Genomic DNA, 23840 nt, shown 5'->3' with positions numbered 1-23840 from the left:
ATATATACTCGTGTATAAGTCGACCCGCATATAAGTCGAGGCACCTAATTTTACCACAAAACACTGGGAAAACTTATTGACTCGCGTATAAGTCGAGGGTAGGAAATGCAGAAGCTATTGGTAAATTTCAAAAATAAAAAATAGATATCAATAAAATTACATTAATTGATGCATCAGTAGGTTAAATGTTTTTGAATATGTATTTCAAAGAAAAACAGTAAACTAGCTCTGTAAGTGGAAAAGGGAGTCAACAAAAACAATATGGCCTCAACAATAACTTTAAAAGTACAAAAACCTTAGCTCAACCAGTGCCACATGCCTAGGTCACGTGGGGGGCACATTTGGCCACCCTTCACACTCTGCAGGCCTAAAGGGTGAGTGGGGGCTGGGCTAGGCCGGCCACGCCACCCCCGGAGAATGGGAGCTCAAGCAGGTCTCGCTGCCTTGGCTACCTGGTCCATCAGGGCAGTGGCTGGACAAGCGCAGTGTGCTGGCCCCTTTGGAGCTCACCTGCCCCTCCCTCCTTCTCCTCCTGCTCCCAGAAGGGCAAGTGCAGGCTGGGCCACCATAGAGACTGCCTGTCTGGTCAGGAGGGGTGGCAGATGGGCAAGCACAACATGCTGGACCTCCCAGAGCCTGCCTGCCCCTTCCTTCTCCTCCTGTTCCCAGAAGGGCAAATGTGAACTGGGTCTCTCTTTCTCCCTCCCTCTCTACTCCCTCTTTTTCTCTCTTTCTCCCTCTGTCTCTCTGTTTCCCTCTCTGTGTCCCTTTTTCTGCTCTTTCTCCCTCCCTCCGTCTCTTTTTCTGTCTCTCCTTCTTCCTTTCTCTCCCTCTTTTTGTCTCTTTTTCTCCCCACCTTTTTCTGTCTCTCCTTCTTCCTTTCTCTCCCTCTTTTTGTCTCTTTTTCTCCCCACCTTTTTCTGTCTCTCCTTCTTCCTTTCTCTCCCTCTTTTTGTCTCTTTCTCTCTCCCCCTTTTTCTGTCTCTCTTTCTCCCTCTCCCCCTTTTCTCTCGCTCCCTCTTTTTCTGTCTCCCTCTTTCTCTCTCTCTTTTTGTCTCTCCTGAGCAGGAGCAGAACTGGTGAGTGGGGGTTGGGAAAGTGGGGAGGGGAGGCTCCGTTTCTCCCCCACGTGGGGTTAAGGGAAGGGCCGGGCAGCTGCACGGACCCCCTTGCCCGCTGGATGCTTGTGCAGAGTGTGGGGAGCAAAATCCGTCCTTGACCCGGGCTCCATTTTCAGCAGATACGCCACTGCCCTTCAGTCACTCATCCTCCATGAATCTGTCTAATCCCCTTTAAAGCCATCTCAATCACACAAAACCCAGGCCTACTTAGCCAGCATGCACCCCACGCGGAGCAACAGAACTTCGACTTCACATTTTGTGCTCTACTTATTAATGTGCTACAGCTTTCACATAACTGCATATAACACATGTCTTTTTCTGCCCTTTCCTGCTCTCACCCCAGAGCCTCTCGTCCGTGGCACCACGACTCAGCCACGCACCAGGTCTAAACTAGTGGCTGTCTCTGGACAAAGCCTGAAGCACCAGCCATCCACACAACAATTTTTTTCAAAGTAGCCATCAAAACATGCTCCCCCCTGTATTTTTCTCTCCCATTTGAAAGGGGCCACTTGGCACACTACCTGATTTGCTTAATAAACCCTGATCAAAGGAAAGCCATAATGCTCGCCAGATTTAATGTTGTGCCTTCTGCCTTGTTACATGGCAGATTTAATAAGCAAGAAAAGGCTAAAAGATTGTGCCCGTGTAATGATGGCTCAGTTGAATCTCTGGCCCACCAATTAATACACTGTCTCAGATTCAAGGAAATCAGATCCAAGTATGTGAATCTTACTCCTTTACATTTACCCCATCTCCCCGATTTAATTAGACTACACTACTTATTGGACAATCCTGATCCTTCTCTCTGTATGATAGTGGCAGACTTTCTCCTGGAAATTACTAAACGCCAGTAGATTTCCTTCGACCTAACATTTATTTCCTGTATTGTATATGCTTTTTAATCCATTTTTTATTATTGTTGTACTGTTGTCTATGCCAATAAAGGCTTGCTAAAGACTAAAGTAGCCATCCTGTGGTACTTTAAAGTTGACCAGATTTATTAATTTGTGGGTGTCGTCAAGTCACAGCTGACTGGATTTTTAAGGCAAAAGACGTTTGAGGGTGGTTTGTCATCGCCTGCCTCCAGGTGGGCTGAAAGGGCTGTGAGAGAACTGTGACTGGCCCAAGGTCACCCAGCAGGCTTCATGTGCAGGAGCAGGGAACTGAACTCAGTTCTCCAGATTAGAGTCTTCCGCTCTTACACCGCGCTGCCACCAAGTTCCTCTGCTGCCAAAGATGGACAGGATTGCCCTATCACAAGTGGCGACACAGCTGTCCTCAGGCCATTAGCTGCCGGCCCTCTCCCTTATTTGTAAGGCTCAGGACCTTTCTCTGCTTGAAAACCACCGCTGCCACAACGCCCCATTTTCTCTCCCTCTGTTTTCAGCTTTCAAGAGCGACCATTTCCCCGGCAAGGAAACGACAGTCAAATACTCCCCCCTTGTGGGCACTTTTGGAATATTTAAACTGAGCTCATACATTTTAAGCACCAAAAACCTCGCCGCCCCCTGCCCCCCTCTGCTATATTGTGATGGAATCCAAACATTTCGCTTCATGGTTTTGCACAAATTAGGATCTACATGTTCTTAAAGTGATAGTTATTAAAACCTCCCCCGGGAAACACAGCGTGGTAAATACTAGCCTTGGTAGACACTGCCTGTTATTTAAGATAGGGTCAGATCCTTACTTTGTGACCCCCCCACATTTCCCACAGAAGGCCTACACCAAAGGGGGGGTGGGAGTATAAAGGTAGCGTGCAACCGTCAGCCAAGATCCAACCGAGGGAAAGGAGGAGGGGTTGGAGGCGATTTTCTGCCCCCCCCCCAGGCGTATGCTCGGTGCGCGGTGCGCACCCCCCTGTCCCCTTGTAGCTCCACCACTGCTCCTCGGTAACAAGCCTTGGTTTCTGAAGGTATCCCATGCCCTCCCCCTTTAGAAGAAGCAGCTTGTCCAAAGTTCTCCGCCTCCTCTCCCACGTTCCTCACTTAGAGAAGGATTAATCTGCGGATTGTTGGAATTAAATCATCCACGCTGCCATAAACCTGTTAGTGACAGACGAAGGATTGGTTCGCACATTCAGGGGAATGAGGTGGTGGAACGGACCGCCTCGTTTCACGTGGCAGGAGAAAGATCACATTTTTTAAACCTCCGTTCCGGCAAAAATCTCCCTGATAACAGAAAGCCAGCCAGCCGGCCAGCAAAGAGACGGAGTGGAACTTTTCTCCCTGCTGTGCTAGGCTTCCAACTGCAGGCAAGTTTGGGAGTGGATTCTCCAGATTAAAGTCTTCCACTCTTACACCGCGCTGCCACCAAGTTCCTAGGCTGCCAAAGATGGACAGGATTGCCCTATCTGATGAGGCTCCTCCCCTCCACAAGCCCCGCCCTCTCTAGGCCCGACTCCCAAACAATGGCGTAGCGCCAAGGGGGCCGGGGATGGACGGCCTGGGGGCGTGCCAGTGTGGGGGTGTGGCGGGGGTGCAGGGCGCACACGTGCCCCGGGCGCCGTTCCCCCTCGCTGCGGCCCTGCTCCCAAATCTCCAGGCATTCCCCGGTCCAGAGTTGTCAACCCTAGTTTCTGGCAAGTGGAAAATATGGACATTCGTATCAAAAGAGACAGATTTCAAAGTTCAGTCTCATTCTTTACGCCAAGCTGTGTGACCTGATCGTTTCTAGCAACAGGAGAAAGAAGGGAAAGATGTGAGCTGGCCGCTCGAAAGACTCTGAGTAAATGCAAAAAAACCCCAACACCCTCTCACTTGTTTTCTTAATTCTTTACCAGCCCCCAAACCATCCTGCAAATGAGTTTCACGCGCACATACACCTCAGGCTGACCTGTCATTTGGGGATCGGCTTCCCTGGTAATTTAAAAGCGCTGTGGAGCTTGAAGGAGCCTGCGGGGTTAGCAAATGAAATGCCGTGGCCAAGAAGAATGGCAAAGAAAGTGTAGGCCATCAAGCAAAATGCTGACTAAAAAAACTTCTAAAAAGCTACAAATCAGCCCAAGAGCCCAGCACAGGGAGGGGCCATCTGCAGAACATGACGGCCAGGGGGAAGCACTGAATTTGCGCTCCCTGCCAAATCCATCAGGTCTTCCCCATCTTGGTTATCAGCTCTCCAGTGGCCAGGTCTACCATCACTATCACTCATGGAGGGCTGGTTTACCCACTGTTAAGAAGGACTGGTAGATCTATTACAGTGGTGGCGAACCTATGGCACGGGTGCCAGAGGGGGCACTCAGAGCCCTCTCTGTGGGCACGTGCAAACAGAGTGCCCCCTCTCCCACATCTAGGCTGGCCTGGGCCATTGGGTTCGATTATTAGCATTAAACCTAAGTCCTAGTTTTGGGGAGGCAGTGTAAGTAACCCTGCTAAGCGCTGTTAAACCCCACTGATTTTCATGCAAAGAACTACAGCACTAAACTTTACCTGGGAGTAAGCTCGGTTGCTGGCAATGGGGCTTGCTTCTGAGTAAACCCTCCTAGGGTGGTGATTCACCCGTTGGAAGAGTTGCACGGTTGCTTCAAAGCAAAGCCACCGACTACCACCAAGCTTACTCCTGAGTAACGCACGCCTTGGAGCCAACCATTTTTTCTAAACTTAAACCTCAGTATTCAGGTTAAATTGCCATGTAGGCACTTTGCGATAAATAAGTGGATTTTGGGTTGCAATTTGGGCACTCGGTCTCCAAAAGGTTCGTTATCACTGATCTATTACTTTCAATTGTGGGGGGACCAGTTCTCTGGAGGGCTGGTCTACCTGCGAGTTGACCGGACATCCTGGTGGCGGTAGCATCCTGCCTTGCAAAAGGGGCGGCCTGGGCGCCCCTAGGCAAGCACTGCCTGGGGATCACATCCTGGCTGTCCACACCCTAAATACGCCAGCGAACGCAGGGCTACTGAACAACTGGTAGTGGTCCTCAATATGGCACCAGTGGGTGCCATGGCAACCACTAATGCAGGGGTCTGCAACCCATGGCTCTGGAGCCTCACGCAGCTCTTTCAGCCTTACAATGCGGCTCCACATGGCTTGGAGGTCGGAGGGTAGCGTGGGCATGTCTCTCCAGCCCTCCAGAGCAGCGCTGGAAGGAAAGGTGAGTGGATGTGCCAAACCGTTGGAGGCTCTGTGTGTGAGGGTGCCGCTCTTCGTGTCCCCTCCACTCCCCTCTCCTTCCAGCGCTGCTCTGGAGGGCTGGAGGGACACGCCCACATCAGTGGTGGGATCCAAACATTTTAATAACAGGTTCCGATGGTGGTGGGATTCAAACAGTGGTGCCGCCACACACACGCACCTCCAGTCCCTATTGGGCAGGGAGGTTGCTTTAGTAACCCCTTCTTGGCACTCAGAAAAAATCAGTAACCACTTCTAGAGAAGTGGTGAGAACTGGTTGGATCCCACCTCTGGGCCACGCTGCCCTCTGACCCTTGGAGGTTGGAGGGTAGCGTGGGCGTGTCCCTCCAGAGCAGCCGCCATCCCCCCCTCTGCCATCCCCACAGCCGCCATCCCCCCTCTGCCCCATGGAGCAGGCGGCTGCCTGCTCAATCGGGCAGAGGGGGTTTCCTTGCCCGGCACCGCTGCCTCCCACAGCGCGAGAGGCGGCAGCACCACAGCCACCATCCTCCCTCTGCCCCATGGAACAGGCGCCTGGCACCTCCGCCTCCCAGTGCTGGAAGGACAGGTGAGTAGAGGGGCCGAACCGGAGGCGGCTCTGTGTGGAGCTGCCTCTCCGGCTCGGTAGACCTTTGGGGCTGTGGAAAACAGGTCCAAATGGCTCTTTGGGTGGTAAAAGTTGCCAACCCCTGCACTAATGCCTTCCCTGGCATGTTCGAGGTGCTTACAAAAAGTGGGCAGGGCTTTAGGCCACCGTGGCTTCTGATTGGCTGCGCAAATTAAAAGGCATCCTGTTGAACAGAGCTTCTGCCTGGAATGTGGAAGCGTATACAACTTCGCTCCCTGATATTTTGGGACTGACTCCACCTCCTCTGGCGGCCATTTTGTGATTGCAACCTCTGTTCTGAGTCAGAATTCTGATTTCAGGGTCAAAAAAGGTCCCAAACTAGCCAGTAAACGTGTGGCATGAAACCTTGGGGGGAAATCCATATGCCCCACTCAAACATGAGTTCAATGCACACTGCGAAAATCAAGCTTTTATTTGCTAACTATGTGTAATTCTCAGTTTGGATCAGAGGTGGGATCCAGCAGGTTCTCACAGGTTCCCGAGAGTAGGTTACTAATTATTTGCGTGTGCCGAGAGGGGGTTACTAATTGGTGATTTTGCCATGTGATTTTTGCCTTAGTTACGCCCCTCCTCTCAGCAGTAGCGCGCAGAACTTGAAGCAGTCTAGCAGGAGGTGCACCGGCGTGCGTGGCAGCCTGCGCCTGCGTGCATTCGTTTCCCGCCCAAGGACCAGCGCAGCGGCTGCGTCCTTGCCACAGCCCCGCCCAGGAATGCCCCACCCCTGGAATGCCCAGCCATGCCCCTGTCGTGCCCCGCCCAGCCCCATTGGCGCTACGCCACAGTTTGAATCCCACCACCATGGGAACTTGTTACTAAAATTTTTGGATCCCACCACTGGTTTGGATCCTGGAGTCCCCGGAAGCAGACAGGCCCATGTGGGAAGGGATCCTTTCAGTTTGAAAAATCACGGTTCCAAAGTAAGCCTCTTTCTCCTTGTTCGGCATTGCCCTATGATAAGGGCTGCCCCCAAGCTCAATATTCAAATGGAAAATGTAACTGTATGAGGCAGTTCCTTATTCCACCTTTGGTGGATATGGGATCAACATAAATTTTGGGTGAATATTCAAGCATGGATTAAGACTGTAATTAACTAGAGATTGGCTTTGCCAGAGAGAGGCTGGTTAATCATAGTACAAACAGGAAAAACAAAAATATGATAAGTTGTTATTATATAACGGTTACGGCTGCTGGGTTGCTATACACCCAAACTTGGGAAGATCAGACAATTCCCACTTTGGAGAATTGGTTAGTTAAACAAGTTGCCTTCGCTAAAACGGATATATCCTTGTTGAGAAACCAGAATCAGGATTTATATGCTGAGTTTTAGGAACCATTAATCACCTTTCTAAAACCAAAATGTCCCTGTATACCAACTTCAGGTTTTGAACTGTAGGCAGTATGCAGAAAAAAAGTTCGAAATTGTGTTTTTTATAGTTTGAATATGTAAGTTAAATAATACCTCACTGAAAATATTTTTGTGTGTTTCTTTTTTTCTATGTATTTAATGAGATATTTTTGATTTTTCTTATTTATGAAGAGAGTTAGGAATTGATTTCACTTTCTCACTGGTAATAAGTTCTCAGCGGTTTTCGACAATTTAATGAACAAGCTGTTTTTGGAGAATGGTTGGGAGATCGTATGTTACTGAAGGACAAAATAATTGTGGATACTAAACTGTTGACGAGTATCGGTATGTATATATAATTGAGGGTTTTAAAAACTGTATTCAATAAAGGTGTTTAAGACTCAAAAATATAAATACAAATGGGAAACTGAGGCTAAGACAACGTTAGCAACCTGACCTAAGACACAAGGAAGGGGCAGTTCTGAGCTTACCAAATCCACATACCCCGAGCGTGCAATCCACCAACAACACGTTAATAATCTAATCTAACCTAATTTGACGGCCAGACTTCGCATCTGGAGTTTTCCCTGGCAAGAGTTATATCAGAGGACCTTCAGGCACACTTCTTGGTTTGAACTCACTCAAGGGGCGGGGCTTCTTTCCTGTCACCCCTCCGCATCAAAGACTGCTGATGAAACTTAGGGCGAATTCCCACTGGCGATTAATCCTGGGATAGTCACCCAAAATATCCAGGTTTCCTCGAGATCTCCTCACAGCCAAACCGCAGAACACATATCAGTCCCATTTCTGCCCCCCCCTCCCCCCGCCTTATCATGGGATTTTCCTGGACCTGCTTGTATATACCTGCTTTTTGAAAAAAACACTCCAATGGGAGCTAATAGGAGATGGGGGCTACACATTTGAGGGTCCATAACTTTGGCCCCCATGAACCAAACTTCACCAAACCTGGGTAGTATCCTCAGGAGGATCTCCTAAAGATACTCTGAAATTTTGGTGCTGCTAGCTTAATGATTGCACCCCTGACAGCAGGCACCCCCCACCCCCAAAGGGGCAGGCCTAGATGTCTTCACTAGAAACATGCTATAGTTGAGGATGTTGGAACCTGGATGAAAAGGTGCCGATTCTTTTGAAACTGGGTTGTATCTAGATTAAATTTTCAGTGGGAATTCGGTCTTAGATGCACCATGACTTGGAAAAAGCTGCTGAGGTTCTGAACGTCCACTGCAGGTAGAACTTCACACTGAAATCAGCTTCAGGGAAAGTTCGGCTTCGTCTTTAATCTTCAATCGTTTATGGATACCTGCTTGAAACTGCGCAGGGAACGCTAAAGCAACTGCAGAGGGTAAAGTTGTGCCAAAGTAGAAACTTCCAGCAGATCTTTTCATGCGTCTGTATTTTGAAAAGCAGAATTAGACATCTTGGCTGGGCCTTGCAAACGGCAGGAACTACAGACCTCGGCTTGCTTAATTTAAAGAGGTCCCAGAACACCTCTTGTGGGGGGCTAAATTTTAGTAGCTCGGCCCTCGAAACACACGCAGTCCTGGATAGACCATCTGCAGACCGACACGGCAAAACCCCAGTGCAAGATGTGAAGTCAAACGCAGCTAGGCAGCCACAGACACCGAGTCACTTACTTTTTTGCAGTCTTGGCAGAAGACGGCCGTGCTCCCCAGCAAGCCGAGCGTCTCCCCACAGAGCAGGCATTGAGAAAGCCCGTTCCCCATCATGTTCTTCCGCATGTTCTCCAGCCGTTCCACCAAGCGCCTGTAAAGAGAAGCCCCCCTCTCCTTTTATCTTACAACATCAAGTGGATTCTACCGCCCGTCCCCTTTGGGGTTTGGCAGAACTGAAGCTGGTGCCATCTTGTCTAATGTTAATTTTTTTAATAATATTGAAATTTCAATGGGGCAGGGTTTATTTTTATTAGAGCCGTACTAATTTATATTTACTGGATTTTAACTTGTTATTGTGCTCTATCATATGTTGTTCACCGCCCTGAGCCCTTCGGGGGAGGGCGGTTTATAAACCCGATAGATAGATAGATAGATAGATAGATAGATAGATAGATAGATAGATAGATAGATAGATAGATAGATAGATAGATAGATAGATAGATAGATAGATAGATAGATAGATAGATAGATAGATAGATAGATAGAAATGGAATAGATAGATAGATAGATAGATAGATTGGGGGGGGTGGGGGGGGGGGGGGGTGGGGGGGGGGGGGGGTGGGGGGGGGGGGGGGTGGGGGGGGGGGGGGGTGGGGGGGGGGGGGGGTGGGGGGGGGGGGGGGTGGGGGGGGGGGGGGGTGGGGGGGGGGGGGGGTGGGGGGGGGGGGGGGTGGGGGGGGGGGGGGGTGGGGGGGGGGGGGGGTGGGGGGGGGGGGGGGTGGGGGGGGGGGGGGGTGGGGGGGGGGGGGGGTGGGGGGGGGGGGGGGTGGGGGGGGGGGGGGGTGGGGGGGGGGGGGGGTGGGGGGGGGGGGGGGTGGGGGGGGGGGGGGGTGGGGGGGGGGGGGGGTGGGGGGGGGGGGGGGTGGGGGGGGGGGGGGGTGGGGGGGGGGGGGGGTGGGGGGGGGGGGGGGTGGGGGGGGGGGGGGGTGGGGGGGGGGGGGGGTGGGGGGGGGGGGGGGTGGGGGGGGGGGGGGGTGGGGGGGGGGGGGGGTGGGGGGGGGGGGGGGTGGGGGGGGGGGGGGGTGGGGGGGGGGGGGGGTGGGGGGGGGGGGGGGTGGGGGGGGGGGGGGGTGGGGGGGGGGGGGGGTGGGGGGGGGGGGGGGTGGGGGGGGGGGGGGGTGGGGGGGGGGGGGGGTGGGGGGGGGGGGGGGTGGGGGGGGGGGGGGGTGGGGGGGGGGGGGGGTGGGGGGGGGGGGGGGTGGGGGGGGGGGGGGGTGGGGGGGGGGGGGGGTGGGGGGGGGGGGGGGTGGGGGGGGGGGGGGGTGGGGGGGGGGGGGGGTGGGGGGGGGGGGGGGTGGGGGGGGGGGGGGGTGGGGGGGGGGGGGGGTGGGGGGGGGGGGGGGTGGGGGGGGGGGGGGGTGGGGGGGGGGGGGGGTGGGGGGGGGGGGGGGTGGGGGGGGGGGGGGGTGGGGGGGGGGGGGGGTGGGGGGGGGGGGGGGTGGGGGGGGGGGGGGGTGGGGGGGGGGGGGGGTGGGGGGGGGGGGGGGTGGGGGGGGGGGGGGGTGGGGGGGGGGGGGGGTGGGGGGGGGGGGGGGTGGGGGGGGGGGGGGGTGGGGGGGGGGGGGGGTGGGGGGGGGGGGGGGTGGGGGGGGGGGGGGGTGGGGGGGGGGGGGGGTGGGGGGGGGGGGGGGTGGGGGGGGGGGGGGGTGGGGGGGGGGGGGGGTGGGGGGGGGGGGGGGTGGGGGGGGGGGGGGGTGGGGGGGGGGGGGGGTGGGGGGGGGGGGGGGTGGGGGGGGGGGGGGGTGGGGGGGGGGGGGGGTGGGGGGGGGGGGGGGTGGGGGGGGGGGGGGGTGGGGGGGGGGGGGGGTGGGGGGGGGGGGGGGTGGGGGGGGGGGGGGGTGGGGGGGGGGGGGGGTGGGGGGGGGGGGGGGTGGGGGGGGGGGGGGGTGGGGGGGGGGGGGGGTGGGGGGGGGGGGGGGTGGGGGGGGGGGGGGGTGGGGGGGGGGGGGGGTGGGGGGGGGGGGGGGTGGGGGGGGGGGGGGGTGGGGGGGGGGGGGGGTGGGGGGGGGGGGGGGTGGGGGGGGGGGGGGGTGGGGGGGGGGGGGGGTGGGGGGGGGGGGGGGTGGGGGGGGGGGGGGGTGGGGGGGGGGGGGGGTGGGGGGGGGGGGGGGTGGGGGGGGGGGGGGGTGGGGGGGGGGGGGGGTGGGGGGGGGGGGGGGTGGGGGGGGGGGGGGGTGGGGGGGGGGGGGGGTGGGGGGGGGGGGGGGTGGGGGGGGGGGGGGGTGGGGGGGGGGGGGGGTGGGGGGGGGGGGGGGTGGGGGGGGGGGGGGGTGGGGGGGGGGGGGGGTGGGGGGGGGGGGGGGTGGGGGGGGGGGGGGGTGGGGGGGGGGGGGGGTGGGGGGGGGGGGGGGTGGGGGGGGGGGGGGGTGGGGGGGGGGGGGGGTGGGGGGGGGGGGGGGTGGGGGGGGGGGGGGGTGGGGGGGGGGGGGGGTGGGGGGGGGGGGGGGTGGGGGGGGGGGGGGGTGGGGGGGGGGGGGGGTGGGGGGGGGGGGGGGTGGGGGGGGGGGGGGGTGGGGGGGGGGGGGGGTGGGGGGGGGGGGGGGTGGGGGGGGGGGGGGGTGGGGGGGGGGGGGGGTGGGGGGGGGGGGGGGTGGGGGGGGGGGGGGGTGGGGGGGGGGGGGGGTGGGGGGGGGGGGGGGTGGGGGGGGGGGGGGGTGGGGGGGGGGGGGGGTGGGGGGGGGGGGGGGTGGGGGGGGGGGGGGGTGGGGGGGGGGGGGGGTGGGGGGGGGGGGGGGTGGGGGGGGGGGGGGGTGGGGGGGGGGGGGGGTGGGGGGGGGGGGGGGTGGGGGGGGGGGGGGGTGGGGGGGGGGGGGGGTGGGGGGGGGGGGGGGTGGGGGGGGGGGGGGGTGGGGGGGGGGGGGGGTGGGGGGGGGGGGGGGTGGGGGGGGGGGGGGGTGGGGGGGGGGGGGGGTGGGGGGGGGGGGGGGTGGGGGGGGGGGGGGGTGGGGGGGGGGGGGGGTGGGGGGGGGGGGGGGTGGGGGGGGGGGGGGGTGGGGGGGGGGGGGGGTGGGGGGGGGGGGGGGTGGGGGGGGGGGGGGGTGGGGGGGGGGGGGGGTGGGGGGGGGGGGGGGTGGGGGGGGGGGGGGGTGGGGGGGGGGGGGGGTGGGGGGGGGGGGGGGTGGGGGGGGGGGGGGGTGGGGGGGGGGGGGGGTGGGGGGGGGGGGGGGTGGGGGGGGGGGGGGGTGGGGGGGGGGGGGGGTGGGGGGGGGGGGGGGTGGGGGGGGGGGGGGGTGGGGGGGGGGGGGGGTGGGGGGGGGGGGGGGTGGGGGGGGGGGGGGGTGGGGGGGGGGGGGGGTGGGGGGGGGGGGGGGTGGGGGGGGGGGGGGGTGGGGGGGGGGGGGGGTGGGGGGGGGGGGGGGTGGGGGGGGGGGGGGGTGGGGGGGGGGGGGGGTGGGGGGGGGGGGGGGTGGGGGGGGGGGGGGGTGGGGGGGGGGGGGGGTGGGGGGGGGGGGGGGTGGGGGGGGGGGGGGGTGGGGGGGGGGGGGGGTGGGGGGGGGGGGGGGTGGGGGGGGGGGGGGGTGGGGGGGGGGGGGGGTGGGGGGGGGGGGGGGTGGGGGGGGGGGGGGGTGGGGGGGGGGGGGGGTGGGGGGGGGGGGGGGTGGGGGGGGGGGGGGGTGGGGGGGGGGGGGGGTGGGGGGGGGGGGGGGTGGGGGGGGGGGGGGGTGGGGGGGGGGGGGGGTGGGGGGGGGGGGGGGTGGGGGGGGGGGGGGGTGGGGGGGGGGGGGGGTGGGGGGGGGGGGGGGTGGGGGGGGGGGGGGGTGGGGGGGGGGGGGGGTGGGGGGGGGGGGGGGTGGGGGGGGGGGGGGGTGGGGGGGGGGGGGGGTGGGGGGGGGGGGGGGTGGGGGGGGGGGGGGGTGGGGGGGGGGGGGGGTGGGGGGGGGGGGGGGTGGGGGGGGGGGGGGGTGGGGGGGGGGGGGGGTGGGGGGGGGGGGGGGTGGGGGGGGGGGGGGGTGGGGGGGGGGGGGGGTGGGGGGGGGGGGGGGTGGGGGGGGGGGGGGGTGGGGGGGGGGGGGGGTGGGGGGGGGGGGGGGTGGGGGGGGGGGGGGGTGGGGGGGGGGGGGGGTGGGGGGGGGGGGGGGTGGGGGGGGGGGGGGGTGGGGGGGGGGGGGGGTGGGGGGGGGGGGGGGTGGGGGGGGGGGGGGGTGGGGGGGGGGGGGGGTGGGGGGGGGGGGGGGTGGGGGGGGGGGGGGGTGGGGGGGGGGGGGGGTGGGGGGGGGGGGGGGTGGGGGGGGGGGGGGGTGGGGGGGGGGGGGGGTGGGGGGGGGGGGGGGTGGGGGGGGGGGGGGGTGGGGGGGGGGGGGGGTGGGGGGGGGGGGGGGTGGGGGGGGGGGGGGGTGGGGGGGGGGGGGGGTGGGGGGGGGGGGGGGTGGGGGGGGGGGGGGGTGGGGGGGGGGGGGGGTGGGGGGGGGGGGGGGTGGGGGGGGGGGGGGGTGGGGGGGGGGGGGGGTGGGGGGGGGGGGGGGTGGGGGGGGGGGGGGGTGGGGGGGGGGGGGGGTGGGGGGGGGGGGGGGTGGGGGGGGGGGGGGGTGGGGGGGGGGGGGGGTGGGGGGGGGGGGGGGTGGGGGGGGGGGGGGGTGGGGGGGGGGGGGGGTGGGGGGGGGGGGGGGTGGGGGGGGGGGGGGGTGGGGGGGGGGGGGGGTGGGGGGGGGGGGGGGTGGGGGGGGGGGGGGGTGGGGGGGGGGGGGGGTGGGGGGGGGGGGGGGTGGGGGGGGGGGGGGGTGGGGGGGGGGGGGGGTGGGGGGGGGGGGGGGTGGGGGGGGGGGGGGGTGGGGGGGGGGGGGGGTGGGGGGGGGGGGGGGTGGGGGGGGGGGGGGGTGGGGGGGGGGGGGGGTGGGGGGGGGGGGGGGTGGGGGGGGGGGGGGGTGGGGGGGGGGGGGGGTGGGGGGGGGGGGGGGTGGGGGGGGGGGGGGGTGGGGGGGGGGGGGGGTGGGGGGGGGGGGGGGTGGGGGGGGGGGGGGGTGGGGGGGGGGGGGGGTGGGGGGGGGGGGGGGTGGGGGGGGGGGGGGGTGGGGGGGGGGGGGGGTGGGGGGGGGGGGGGGTGGGGGGGGGGGGGGGTGGGGGGGGGGGGGGGTGGGGGGGGGGGGGGGTGGGGGGGGGGGGGGGTGGGGGGGGGGGGGGGTGGGGGGGGGGGGGGGTGGGGGGGGGGGGGGGTGGGGGGGGGGGGGGGTGGGGGGGGGGGGGGGTGGGGGGGGGGGGGGGTGGGGGGGGGGGGGGGTGGGGGGGGGGGGGGGTGGGGGGGGGGGGGGGTGGGGGGGGGGGGGGGTGGGGGGGGGGGGGGGTGGGGGGGGGGGGGGGTGGGGGGGGGGGGGGGTGGGGGGGGGGGGGGGTGGGGGGGGGGGGGGGTGGGGGGGGGGGGGGGTGGGGGGGGGGGGGGGTGGGGGGGGGGGGGGGTGGGGGGGGGGGGGGGTGGGGGGGGGGGGGGGTGGGGGGGGGGGGGGGTGGGGGGGGGGGGGGGTGGGGGGGGGGGGGGGTGGGGGGGGGGGGGGGTGGGGGGGGGGGGGGGTGGGGGGGGGGGGGGGTGGGGGGGGGGGGGGGTGGGGGGGGGGGGGGGTGGGGGGGGGGGGGGGTGGGGGGGGGGGGGGGTGGGGGGGGGGGGGGGTGGGGGGGGGGGGGGGTGGGGGGGGGGGGGGGTGGGGGGGGGGGGGGGTGGGGGGGGGGGGGGGTGGGGGGGGGGGGGGGTGGGGGGGGGGGGGGGTGGGGGGGGGGGGGGGTGGGGGGGGGGGGGGGTGGGGGGGGGGGGGGGTGGGGGGGGGGGGGGGTGGGGGGGGGGGGGGGTGGGGGGGGGGGGGGGTGGGGGGGGGGGGGGGTGGGGGGGGGGGGGGGTGGGGGGGGGGGGGGGTGGGGGGGGGGGGGGGTGGGGGGGGGGGGGGGTGGGGGGGGGGGGGGGTGGGGGGGGGGGGGGGTGGGGGGGGGGGGGGGTGGGGGGGGGGGGGGGTGGGGGGGGGGGGGGGTGGGGGGGGGGGGGGGTGGGGGGGGGGGGGGGTGGGGGGGGGGGGGGGTGGGGGGGGGGGGGGGTGGGGGGGGGGGGGGGTGGGGGGGGGGGGGGGTGGGGGGGGGGGGGGGTGGGGGGGGGGGGGGGTGGGGGGGGGGGGGGGTGGGGGGGGGGGGGGGTGGGGGGGGGGGGGGGTGGGGGGGGGGGGGGGTGGGGGGGGGGGGGGGTGGGGGGGGGGGGGGGTGGGGGGGGGGGGGGGTGGGGGGGGGGGGGGGTGGGGGGGGGGGGGGGTGGGGGGGGGGGGGGGTGGGGGGGGGGGGGGGTGGGGGGGGGGGGGGGTGGGGGGGGGGGGGGGTGGGGGGGGGGGGGGGTGGGGGGGGGGGGGGGTGGGGGGGGGGGGGGGTGGGGGGGGGGGGGGGTGGGGGGGGGGGGGGGTGGGGGGGGGGGGGGGTGGGGGGGGGGGGGGGTGGGGGGGGGGGGGGGTGGGGGGGGGGGGGGGTGGGGGGGGGGGGGGGTGGGGGGGGGGGGGGGTGGGGGGGGGGGGGGGTGGGGGGGGGGGGGGGTGGGGGGGGGGGGGGGTGGGGGGGGGGGGGGGTGGGGGGGGGGGGGGGTGGGGGGGGGGGGGGGTGGGGGGGGGGGGGGGTGGGGGGGGGGGGGGGTGGGGGGGGGGGGGGGTGGGGGGGGGGGGGGGTGGGGGGGGGGGGGGGTGGGGGGGGGGGGGGGTGGGGGGGGGGGGGGGTGGGGGGGGGGGGGGGTGGGGGGGGGGGGGGGTGGGGGGGGGGGGGGGTGGGGGGGGGGGGGGGTGGGGGGGGGGGGGGGTGGGGGGGGGGGGGGGTGGGGGGGGGGGGGGGTGGGGGGGGGGGGGGGTGGGGGGGGGGGGGGGTGGGGGGGGGGGGGGGTGGGGGGGGGGGGGGGTGGGGGGGGGGGGGGGTGGGGGGGGGGGGGGGTGGGGGGGGGGGGGGGTGGGGGGGGGGGGGGGTGGGGGGGGGGGGGGGTGGGGGGGGGGGGGGGTGGGGGGGGGGGGGGGTGGGGGGGGGGGGGGGTGGGGGGGGGGGGGGGTGGGGGGGGGGGGGGGTGGGGGGGGGGGGGGGTGGGGGGGGGGGGGGGTGGGGGGGGGGGGGGGTGGGGGGGGGGGGGGGTGGGGGGGGGGGGGGGTGGGGGGGGGGGGGGGTGGGGGGGGGGGGGGGTGGGGGGGGGGGGGGGTGGGGGGGGGGGGGGGTGGGGGGGGGGGGGGGTGGGGGGGGGGGGGGGTGGGGGGGGGGGGGGGTGGGGGGGGGGGGGGGTGGGGGGGGGGGGGGGTGGGGGGGGGGGGGGGTGGGGGGGGGGGGGGGTGGGGGGGGGGGGGGGTGGGGGGGGGGGGGGGTGGGGGGGGGGGGGGGTGGGGGGGGGGGGGGGTGGGGGGGGGGGGGGGTGGGGGGGGGGGGGGGTGGGGGGGGGGGGGGGTGGGGGGGGGGGGGGGTGGGGGGGGGGGGGGGTGGGGGGGGGGGGGGGTGGGGGGGGGGGGGGGTGGGGGGGGGGGGGGGTGGGGGGGGGGGGGGGTGGGGGGGGGGGGGGGTGGGGGGGGGGGGGGGTGGGGGGGGGGGGGGGTGGGGGGGGGGGGGGGTGGGGGGGGGGGGGGGTGGGGGGGGGGGGGGGTGGGGGGGGGGGGGGGTGGGGGGGGGGGGGGGTGGGGGGGGGGGGGGGTGGGGGGGGGGGGGGGTGGGGGGGGGGGGGGGTGGGGGGGGGGGGGGGTGGGGGGGGGGGGGGGTGGGGGGGGGGGGGGGTGGGGGGGGGGGGGGGTGGGGGGGGGGGGGGGTGGGGGGGGGGGGGGGTGGGGGGGGGGGGGGGTGGGGGGGGGGGGGGGTGGGGGGGGGGGGGGGTGGGGGGGGGGGGGGGTGGGGGGGGGGGGGGGTGGGGGGGGGGGGGGGTGGGGGGGGGGGGGGGTGGGGGGGGGGGGGGGTGGGGGGGGGGGGGGGTGGGGGGGGGGGGGGGTGGGGGGGGGGGGGGGTGGGGGGGGGGGGGGGTGGGGGGGGGGGGGGGTGGGGGGGGGGGGGGGTGGGGGGGGGGGGGGGTGGGGGGGGGGGGGGGTGGGGGGGGGGGGGGGTGGGGGGGGGGGGGGGTGGGGGGGGGGGGGGGTGGGGGGGGGGGGGGGTGGGGGGGGGGGGGGGTGGGGGGGGGGGGGGGTGGGGGGGGGGGGGGGTGGGGGGGGGGGGGGGTGGGGGGGGGGGGGGGTGGGGGGGGGGGGGGGTGGGGGGGGGGGGGGGTGGGGGGGGGGGGGGGTGGGGGGGGGGGGGGGTGGGGGGGGGGGGGGGTGGGGGGGGGGGGGGGTGGGGGGGGGGGGGGGTGGGGGGGGGGGGGGGTGGGGGGGGGGGGGGGTGGGGGGGGGGGGGGGTGGGGGGGGGGGGGGGTGGGGGGGGGGGGGGGTGGGGGGGGGGGGGGGTGGGGGGGGGGGGGGGTGGGGGGGGGGGGGGGTGGGGGGGGGGGGGGGTGGGGGGGGGGGGGGGTGGGGGGGGGGGGGGGTGGGGGGGGGGGGGGGTGGGGGGGGGGGGGGGTGGGGGGGGGGGGGGGTGGGGGGGGGGGGGGGTGGGGGGGGGGGGGGGTGGGGGGGGGGGGGGGTGGGGGGGGGGGGGGGTGGGGGGGGGGGGGGGTGGGGGGGGGGGGGGGTGGGGGGGGGGGGGGGTGGGGGGGGGGGGGGGTGGGGGGGGGGGGGGGTGGGGGGGGGGGGGGGTGGGGGGGGGGGGGGGTGGGGGGGGGGGGGGGTGGGGGGGGGGGGGGGTGGGGGGGGGGGGGGGTGGGGGGGGGGGGGGGTGGGGGGGGGGGGGGGTGGGGGGGGGGGGGGGTGGGGGGGGGGGGGGGTGGGGGGGGGGGGGGGTGGGGGGGGGGGGGGGTGGGGGGGGGGGGGGGTGGGGGGGGGGGGGGGTGGGGGGGGGGGGGGGTGGGGGGGGGGGGGGGTGGGGGGGGGGGGGGGTGGGGGGGGGGGGGGGTGGGGGGGGGGGGGGGTGGGGGGGGGGGGGGGTGGGGGGGGGGGGGGGTGGGGGGGGGGGGGGGTGGGGGGGGGGGGGGGTGGGGGGGGGGGGGGGTGGGGGGGGGGGGGGGTGGGGGGGGGGGGGGGTGGGGGGGGGGGGGGGTGGGGGGGGGGGGGGGTGGGGGGGGGGGGGGGTGGGGGGGGGGGGGGGTGGGGGGGGGGGGGGGTGGGGGGGGGGGGGGGTGGGGGGGGGGGGGGGTGGGGGGGGGGGGGGGTGGGGGGGGGGGGGGGTGGGGGGGGGGGGGGGTGGGGGGGGGGGGGGGTGGGGGGGGGGGGGGGTGGGGGGGGGGGGGGGTGGGGGGGGGGGGGGGTGGGGGGGGGGGGGGGTGGGGGGGGGGGGGGGTGGGGGGGGGGGGGGGTGGGGGGGGGGGGGGGTGGGGGGGGGGGGGGGTGGGGGGGGGGGGGGGTGGGGGGGGGGGGGGGTGGGGGGGGGGGGGGGTGGGGGGGGGGGGGGGTGGGGGGGGGGGGGGGTGGGGGGGGGGGGGGGTGGGGGGGGGGGGGGGTGGGGGGGGGGGGGGGTGGGGGGGGGGGGGGGTGGGGGGGGGGGGGGGTGGGGGGGGGGGGGGGTGGGGGGGGGGGGGGGTGGGGGGGGGGGGGGGTGGGGGGGGGGGGGGGTGGGGGGGGGGGGGGGTGGGGGGGGGGGGGGGTGGGGGGGGGGGGGGGTGGGGGGGGGGGGGGGTGGGGGGGGGGGGGGGTGGGGGGGGGGGGGGGTGGGGGGGGGGGGGGGTGGGGGGGGGGGGGGGTGGGGGGGGGGGGGGGTGGGGGGGGGGGGGGGTGGGGGGGGGGGGGGGTGGGGGGGGGGGGGGGTGGGGGGGGGGGGGGGTGGGGGGGGGGGGGGGTGGGGGGGGGGGGGGGTGGGGGGGGGGGGGGGTGGGGGGGGGGGGGGGTGGGGGGGGGGGGGGGTGGGGGGGGGGGGGGGTGGGGGGGGGGGGGGGTGGGGGGGGGGGGGGGTGGGGGGGGGGGGGGGTGGGGGGGGGGGGGGGTGGGGGGGGGGGGGGGTGGGGGGGGGGGGGGGTGGGGGGGGGGGGGGGTGGGGGGGGGGGGGGGTGGGGGGGGGGGGGGGTGGGGGGGGGGGGGGGTGGGGGGGGGGGGGGGTGGGGGGGGGGGGGGGTGGGGGGGGGGGGGGGTGGGGGGGGGGGGGGGTGGGGGGGGGGGGGGGTGGGGGGGGGGGGGGGTGGGGGGGGGGGGGGGTGGGGGGGGGGGGGGGTGGGGGGGGGGGGGGGTGGGGGGGGGGGGGGGTGGGGGGGGGGGGGGGTGGGGGGGGGGGGGGGTGGGGGGGGGGGGGGGTGGGGGGGGGGGGGGGTGGGGGGGGGGGGGGGTGGGGGGGGGGGGGGGTGGGGGGGGGGGGGGGTGGGGGGGGGGGGGGGTGGGGGGGGGGGGGGGTGGGGGGGGGGGGGGGTGGGGGGGGGGGGGGGTGGGGGGGGGGGGGGGTGGGGGGGGGGGGGGGTGGGGGGGGGGGGGGGTGGGGGGGGGGGGGGGTGGGGGGGGGGGGGGGTGGGGGGGGGGGGGGGTGGGGGGGGGGGGGGGTGGGGGGGGGGGGGGGTGGGGGGGGGGGGGGGTGGGGGGGGGGGGGGGTGGGGGGGGGGGGGGGTGGGGGGGGGGGGGGGTGGGGGGGGGGGGGGGTGGGGGGGGGGGGGGGTGGGGGGGGGGGGGGGTGGGGGGGGGGGGGGGTGGGGGGGGGGGGGGGTGGGGGGGGGGGGGGGTGGGGGGGGGGGGGGGTGGGGGGGGGGGGGGGTGGGGGGGGGGGGGGGTGGGGGGGGGGGGGGGTGGGGGGGGGGGGGGGTGGGGGGGGGGGGGGGTGGGGGGGGGGGGGGGTGGGGGGGGGGGGGGGTGGGGGGGGGGGGGGGTGGGGGGGGGGGGGGGTGGGGGGGGGGGGGGGTGGGGGGGGGGGGGGGTGGGGGGGGGGGGGGGTGGGGGGGGGGGGGGGTGGGGGGGGGGGGGGGTGGGGGGGGGGGGGGGTGGGGGGGGGGGGGGGTGGGGGGGGGGGGGGGTGGGGGGGGGGGGGGGTGGGGGGGGGGGGGGGTGGGGGGGGGGGGGGGTGGGGGGGGGGGGGGGTGGGGGGGGGGGGGGGTGGGGGGGGGGGGGGGTGGGGGGGGGGGGGGGTGGGGGGGGGGGGGGGTGGGGGGGGGGGGGGGTGGGGGGGGGGGGGGGTGGGGGGGGGGGGGGGTGGGGGGGGGGGGGGGTGGGGGGGGGGGGGGGTGGGGGGGGGGGGGGGTGGGGGGGGGGGGGGGTGGGGGGGGGGGGGGGTGGGGGGGGGGGGGGGTGGGGGGGGGGGGGGGTGGGGGGGGGGGGGGGTGGGGGGGGGGGGGGGTGGGGGGGGGGGGGGGTGGGGGGGGGGGGGGGTGGGGGGGGGGGGGGGTGGGGGGGGGGGGGGGTGGGGGGGGGGGGGGGTGGGGGGGGGGGGGGGTGGGGGGGGGGGGGGGTGGGGGGGGGGGGGGGTGGGGGGGGGGGGGGGTGGGGGGGGGGGGGGGTGGGGGGGGGGGGGGGTGGGGGGGGGGGGGGGTGGGGGGGGGGGGGGGTGGGGGGGGGGGGGGGTGGGGGGGGGGGGGGGTGGGGGGGGGGGGGGGTGGGGGGGGGGGGGGGTGGGGGGGGGGGGGGGTGGGGGGGGGGGGGGGTGGGGGGGGGGGGGGGTGGGGGGGGGGGGGGGTGGGGGGGGGGGGGGGTGGGGGGGGGGGGGGGTGGGGGGGGGGGGGGGTGGGGGGGGGGGGGGGTGGGGGGGGGGGGGGGTGGGGGGGGGGGGGGGTGGGGGGGGGGGGGGGTGGGGGGGGGGGGGGGTGGGGGGGGGGGGGGGTGGGGGGGGGGGGGGGTGGGGGGGGGGGGGGGTGGGGGGGGGGGGGGGTGGGGGGGGGGGGGGGTGGGGGGGGGGGGGGGTGGGGGGGGGGGGGGGTGGGGGGGGGGGGGGGTGGGGGGGGGGGGGGGTGGGGGGGGGGGGGGGTGGGGGGGGGGGGGGGTGGGGGGGGGGGGGGGTGGGGGGGGGGGGGGGTGGGGGGGGGGGGGGGTGGGGGGGGGGGGGGGTGGGGGGGGGGGGGGGTGGGGGGGGGGGGGGGTGGGGGGGGGGGGGGGTGGGGGGGGGGGGGGGTGGGGGGGGGGGGGGGTGGGGGGGGGGGGGGGTGGGGGGGGGGGGGGGTGGGGGGGGGGGGGGGTGGGGGGGGGGGGGGGTGGGGGGGGGGGGGGGTGGGGGGGGGGGGGGGTGGGGGGGGGGGGGGGTGGGGGGGGGGGGGGGTGGGGGGGGGGGGGGGTGGGGGGGGGGGGGGGTGGGGGGGGGGGGGGGTGGGGGGGGGGGGGGGTGGGGGGGGGGGGGGGTGGGGGGGGGGGGGGGTGGGGGGGGGGGGGGGTGGGGGGGGGGGGGGGTGGGGGGGGGGGGGGGTGGGGGGGGGGGGGGGTGGGGGGGGGGGGGGGTGGGGGGGGGGGGGGGTGGGGGGGGGGGGGGGTGGGGGGGGGGGGGGGTGGGGGGGGGGGGGGGTGGGGGGGGGGGGGGGTGGGGGGGGGGGGGGGTGGGGGGGGGGGGGGGTGGGGGGGGGGGGGGGTGGGGGGGGGGGGGGGTGGGGGGGGGGGGGGGTGGGGGGGGGGGGGGGTGGGGGGGGGGGGGGGTGGGGGGGGGGGGGGGTGGGGGGGGGGGGGGGTGGGGGGGGGGGGGGGTGGGGGGGGGGGGGGGTGGGGGGGGGGGGGGGTGGGGGGGGGGGGGGGTGGGGGGGGGGGGGGGTGGGGGGGGGGGGGGGTGGGGGGGGGGGGGGGTGGGGGGGGGGGGGGGTGGGGGGGGGGGGGGGTGGGGGGGGGGGGGGGTGGGGGGGGGGGGGGGTGGGGGGGGGGGGGGGTGGGGGGGGGGGGGGGTGGGGGGGGGGGGGGGTGGGGGGGGGGGGGGGTGGGGGGGGGGGGGGGTGGGGGGGGGGGGGGGTGGGGGGGGGGGGGGGTGGGGGGGGGGGGGGGTGGGGGGGGGGGGGGGTGGGGGGGGGGGGGGGTGGGGGGGGGGGGGGGTGGGGGGGGGGGGGGGTGGGGGGGGGGGGGGGTGGGGGGGGGGGGGGGTGGGGGGGGGGGGGGGTGGGGGGGGGGGGGGGTGGGGGGGGGGGGGGGTGGGGGGGGGGGGGGGTGGGGGGGGGGGGGGGTGGGGGGGGGGGGGGGTGGGGGGGGGGGGGGGTGGGGGGGGGGGGGGGTGGGGGGGGGGGGGGGTGGGGGGGGGGGGGGGTGGGGGGGGGGGGGGGTGGGGGGGGGGGGGGGTGGGGGGGGGGGGGGGTGGGGGGGGGGGGGGGTGGGGGGGGGGGGGGGTGGGGGGGGGGGGGGGTGGGGGGGGGGGGGGGTGGGGGGGGGGGGGGGTGGGGGGGGGGGGGGGTGGGGGGGGGGGGGGGTGGGGGGGGGGGGGGGTGGGGGGGGGGGGGGGTGGGGGGGGGGGGGGGTGGGGGGGGGGGGGGGTGGGGGGGGGGGGGGGTGGGGGGGGGGGGGGGTGGGGGGGGGGGGGGGTGGGGGGGGGGGGGGGTGGGGGGGGGGGGGGGTGGGGGGGGGGGGGGGTGGGGGGGGGGGGGGGTGGGGGGGGGGGGGGGTGGGGGGGGGGGGGGGTGGGGGGGGGGGGGGGTGGGGGGGGGGGGGGGTGGGGGGGGGGGGGGGTGGGGGGGGGGGGGGGTGGGGGGGGGGGGGGGTGGGGGGGGGGGGGGGTGGGGGGGGGGGGGGGTGGGGGGGGGGGGGGGTGGGGGGGGGGGGGGGTGGGGGGGGGGGGGGGTGGGGGGGGGGGGGGGTGGGGGGGGGGGGGGGTGGGGGGGGGGGGGGGTGGGGGGGGGGGGGGGTGGGGGGGGGGGGGGGTGGGGGGGGGGGGGGGTGGGGGGGGGGGGGGGTGGGGGGGGGGGGGGGTGGGGGGGGGGGGGGGTGGGGGGGGGGGGGGGTGGGGGGGGGGGGGGGTGGGGGGGGGGGGGGGTGGGGGGGGGGGGGGGTGGGGGGGGGGGGGGGTGGGGGGGGGGGGGGGTGGGGGGGGGGGGGGGTGGGGGGGGGGGGGGGTGGGGGGGGGGGGGGGTGGGGGGGGGGGGGGGTGGGGGGGGGGGGGGGTGGGGGGGGGGGGGGGTGGGGGGGGGGGGGGGTGGGGGGGGGGGGGGGTGGGGGGGGGGGGGGGTGGGGGGGGGGGGGGGTGGGGGGGGGGGGGGGTGGGGGGGGGGGGGGGTGGGGGGGGGGGGGGGTGGGGGGGGGGGGGGGTGGGGGGGGGGGGGGGTGGGGGGGGGGGGGGGTGGGGGGGGGGGGGGGTGGGGGGGGGGGGGGGTGGGGGGGGGGGGGGGTGGGGGGGGGGGGGGGTGGGGGGGGGGGGGGGTGGGGGGGGGGGGGGGTGGGGGGGGGGGGGGGTGGGGGGGGGGGGGGGTGGGGGGGGGGGGGGGTGGGGGGGGGGGGGGGTGGGGGGGGGGGGGGGTGGGGGGGGGGGGGGGTGGGGGGGGGGGGGGGTGGGGGGGGGGGGGGGTGGGGGGGGGGGGGGGTGGGGGGGGGGGGGGGTGGGGGGGGGGGGGGGTGGGGGGGGGGGGGGGTGGGGGGGGGGGGGGGTGGGGGGGGGGGGGGGTGGGGGGGGGGGGGGGTGGGGGGGGGGGGGGGTGGGGGGGGGGGGGGGTGGGGGGGGGGGGGGGTGGGGGGGGGGGGGGGTGGGGGGGGGGGGGGGTGGGGGGGGGGGGGGGTGGGGGGGGGGGGGGGTGGGGGGGGGGGGGGGTGGGGGGGGGGGGGGGTGGGGGGGGGGGGGGGTGGGGGGGGGGGGGGGTGGGGGGGGGGGGGGGTGGGGGGGGGGGGGGGTGGGGGGGGGGGGGGGTGGGGGGGGGGGGGGGTGGGGGGGGGGGGGGGTGGGGGGGGGGGGGGGTGGGGGGGGGGGGGGGTGGGGGGGGGGGGGGGTGGGGGGGGGGGGGGGTGGGGGGGGGGGGGGGTGGGGGGGGGGGGGGGTGGGGGGGGGGGGGGGTGGGGGGGGGGGGGGGTGGGGGGGGGGGGGGGTGGGGGGGGGGGGGGGTGGGGGGGGGGGGGGGTGGGGGGGGGGGGGGGTGGGGGGGGGGGGGGGTGG

At 76.1% G+C, this 23840-nt stretch overlaps 1 protein-coding gene across 1 annotated transcript in view; it reads right to left on the bottom strand.

The window, feature by feature from the left end:
- The window catches only part of RPH3AL (rabphilin 3A like (without C2 domains)), a 120484-nt gene that overhangs the window by 89643 nt on the left and 7001 nt on the right, over positions 1 to 23840 (bottom strand). Inside the window, exon 2 of the mRNA XM_048519385.1 lies at positions 8856 to 8985. Within this exon, the coding sequence (XP_048375342.1) occupies positions 8856 to 8985 (130 nt within the window). The remainder of the gene's footprint in view (positions 1 to 8855; positions 8986 to 23840) is intronic.

This window comes from Sphaerodactylus townsendi, linkage group LG16 (genome assembly GCF_021028975.2).
Source record: "Sphaerodactylus townsendi isolate TG3544 linkage group LG16, MPM_Stown_v2.3, whole genome shotgun sequence".
In the NCBI taxonomy this organism is placed as follows: domain Eukaryota; kingdom Metazoa; phylum Chordata; class Lepidosauria; order Squamata; family Sphaerodactylidae; genus Sphaerodactylus; species Sphaerodactylus townsendi.
The sequence above is the reverse complement of the archived record's forward strand: the minus strand, read 5'-3'. Positions and strand labels throughout refer to the sequence as shown.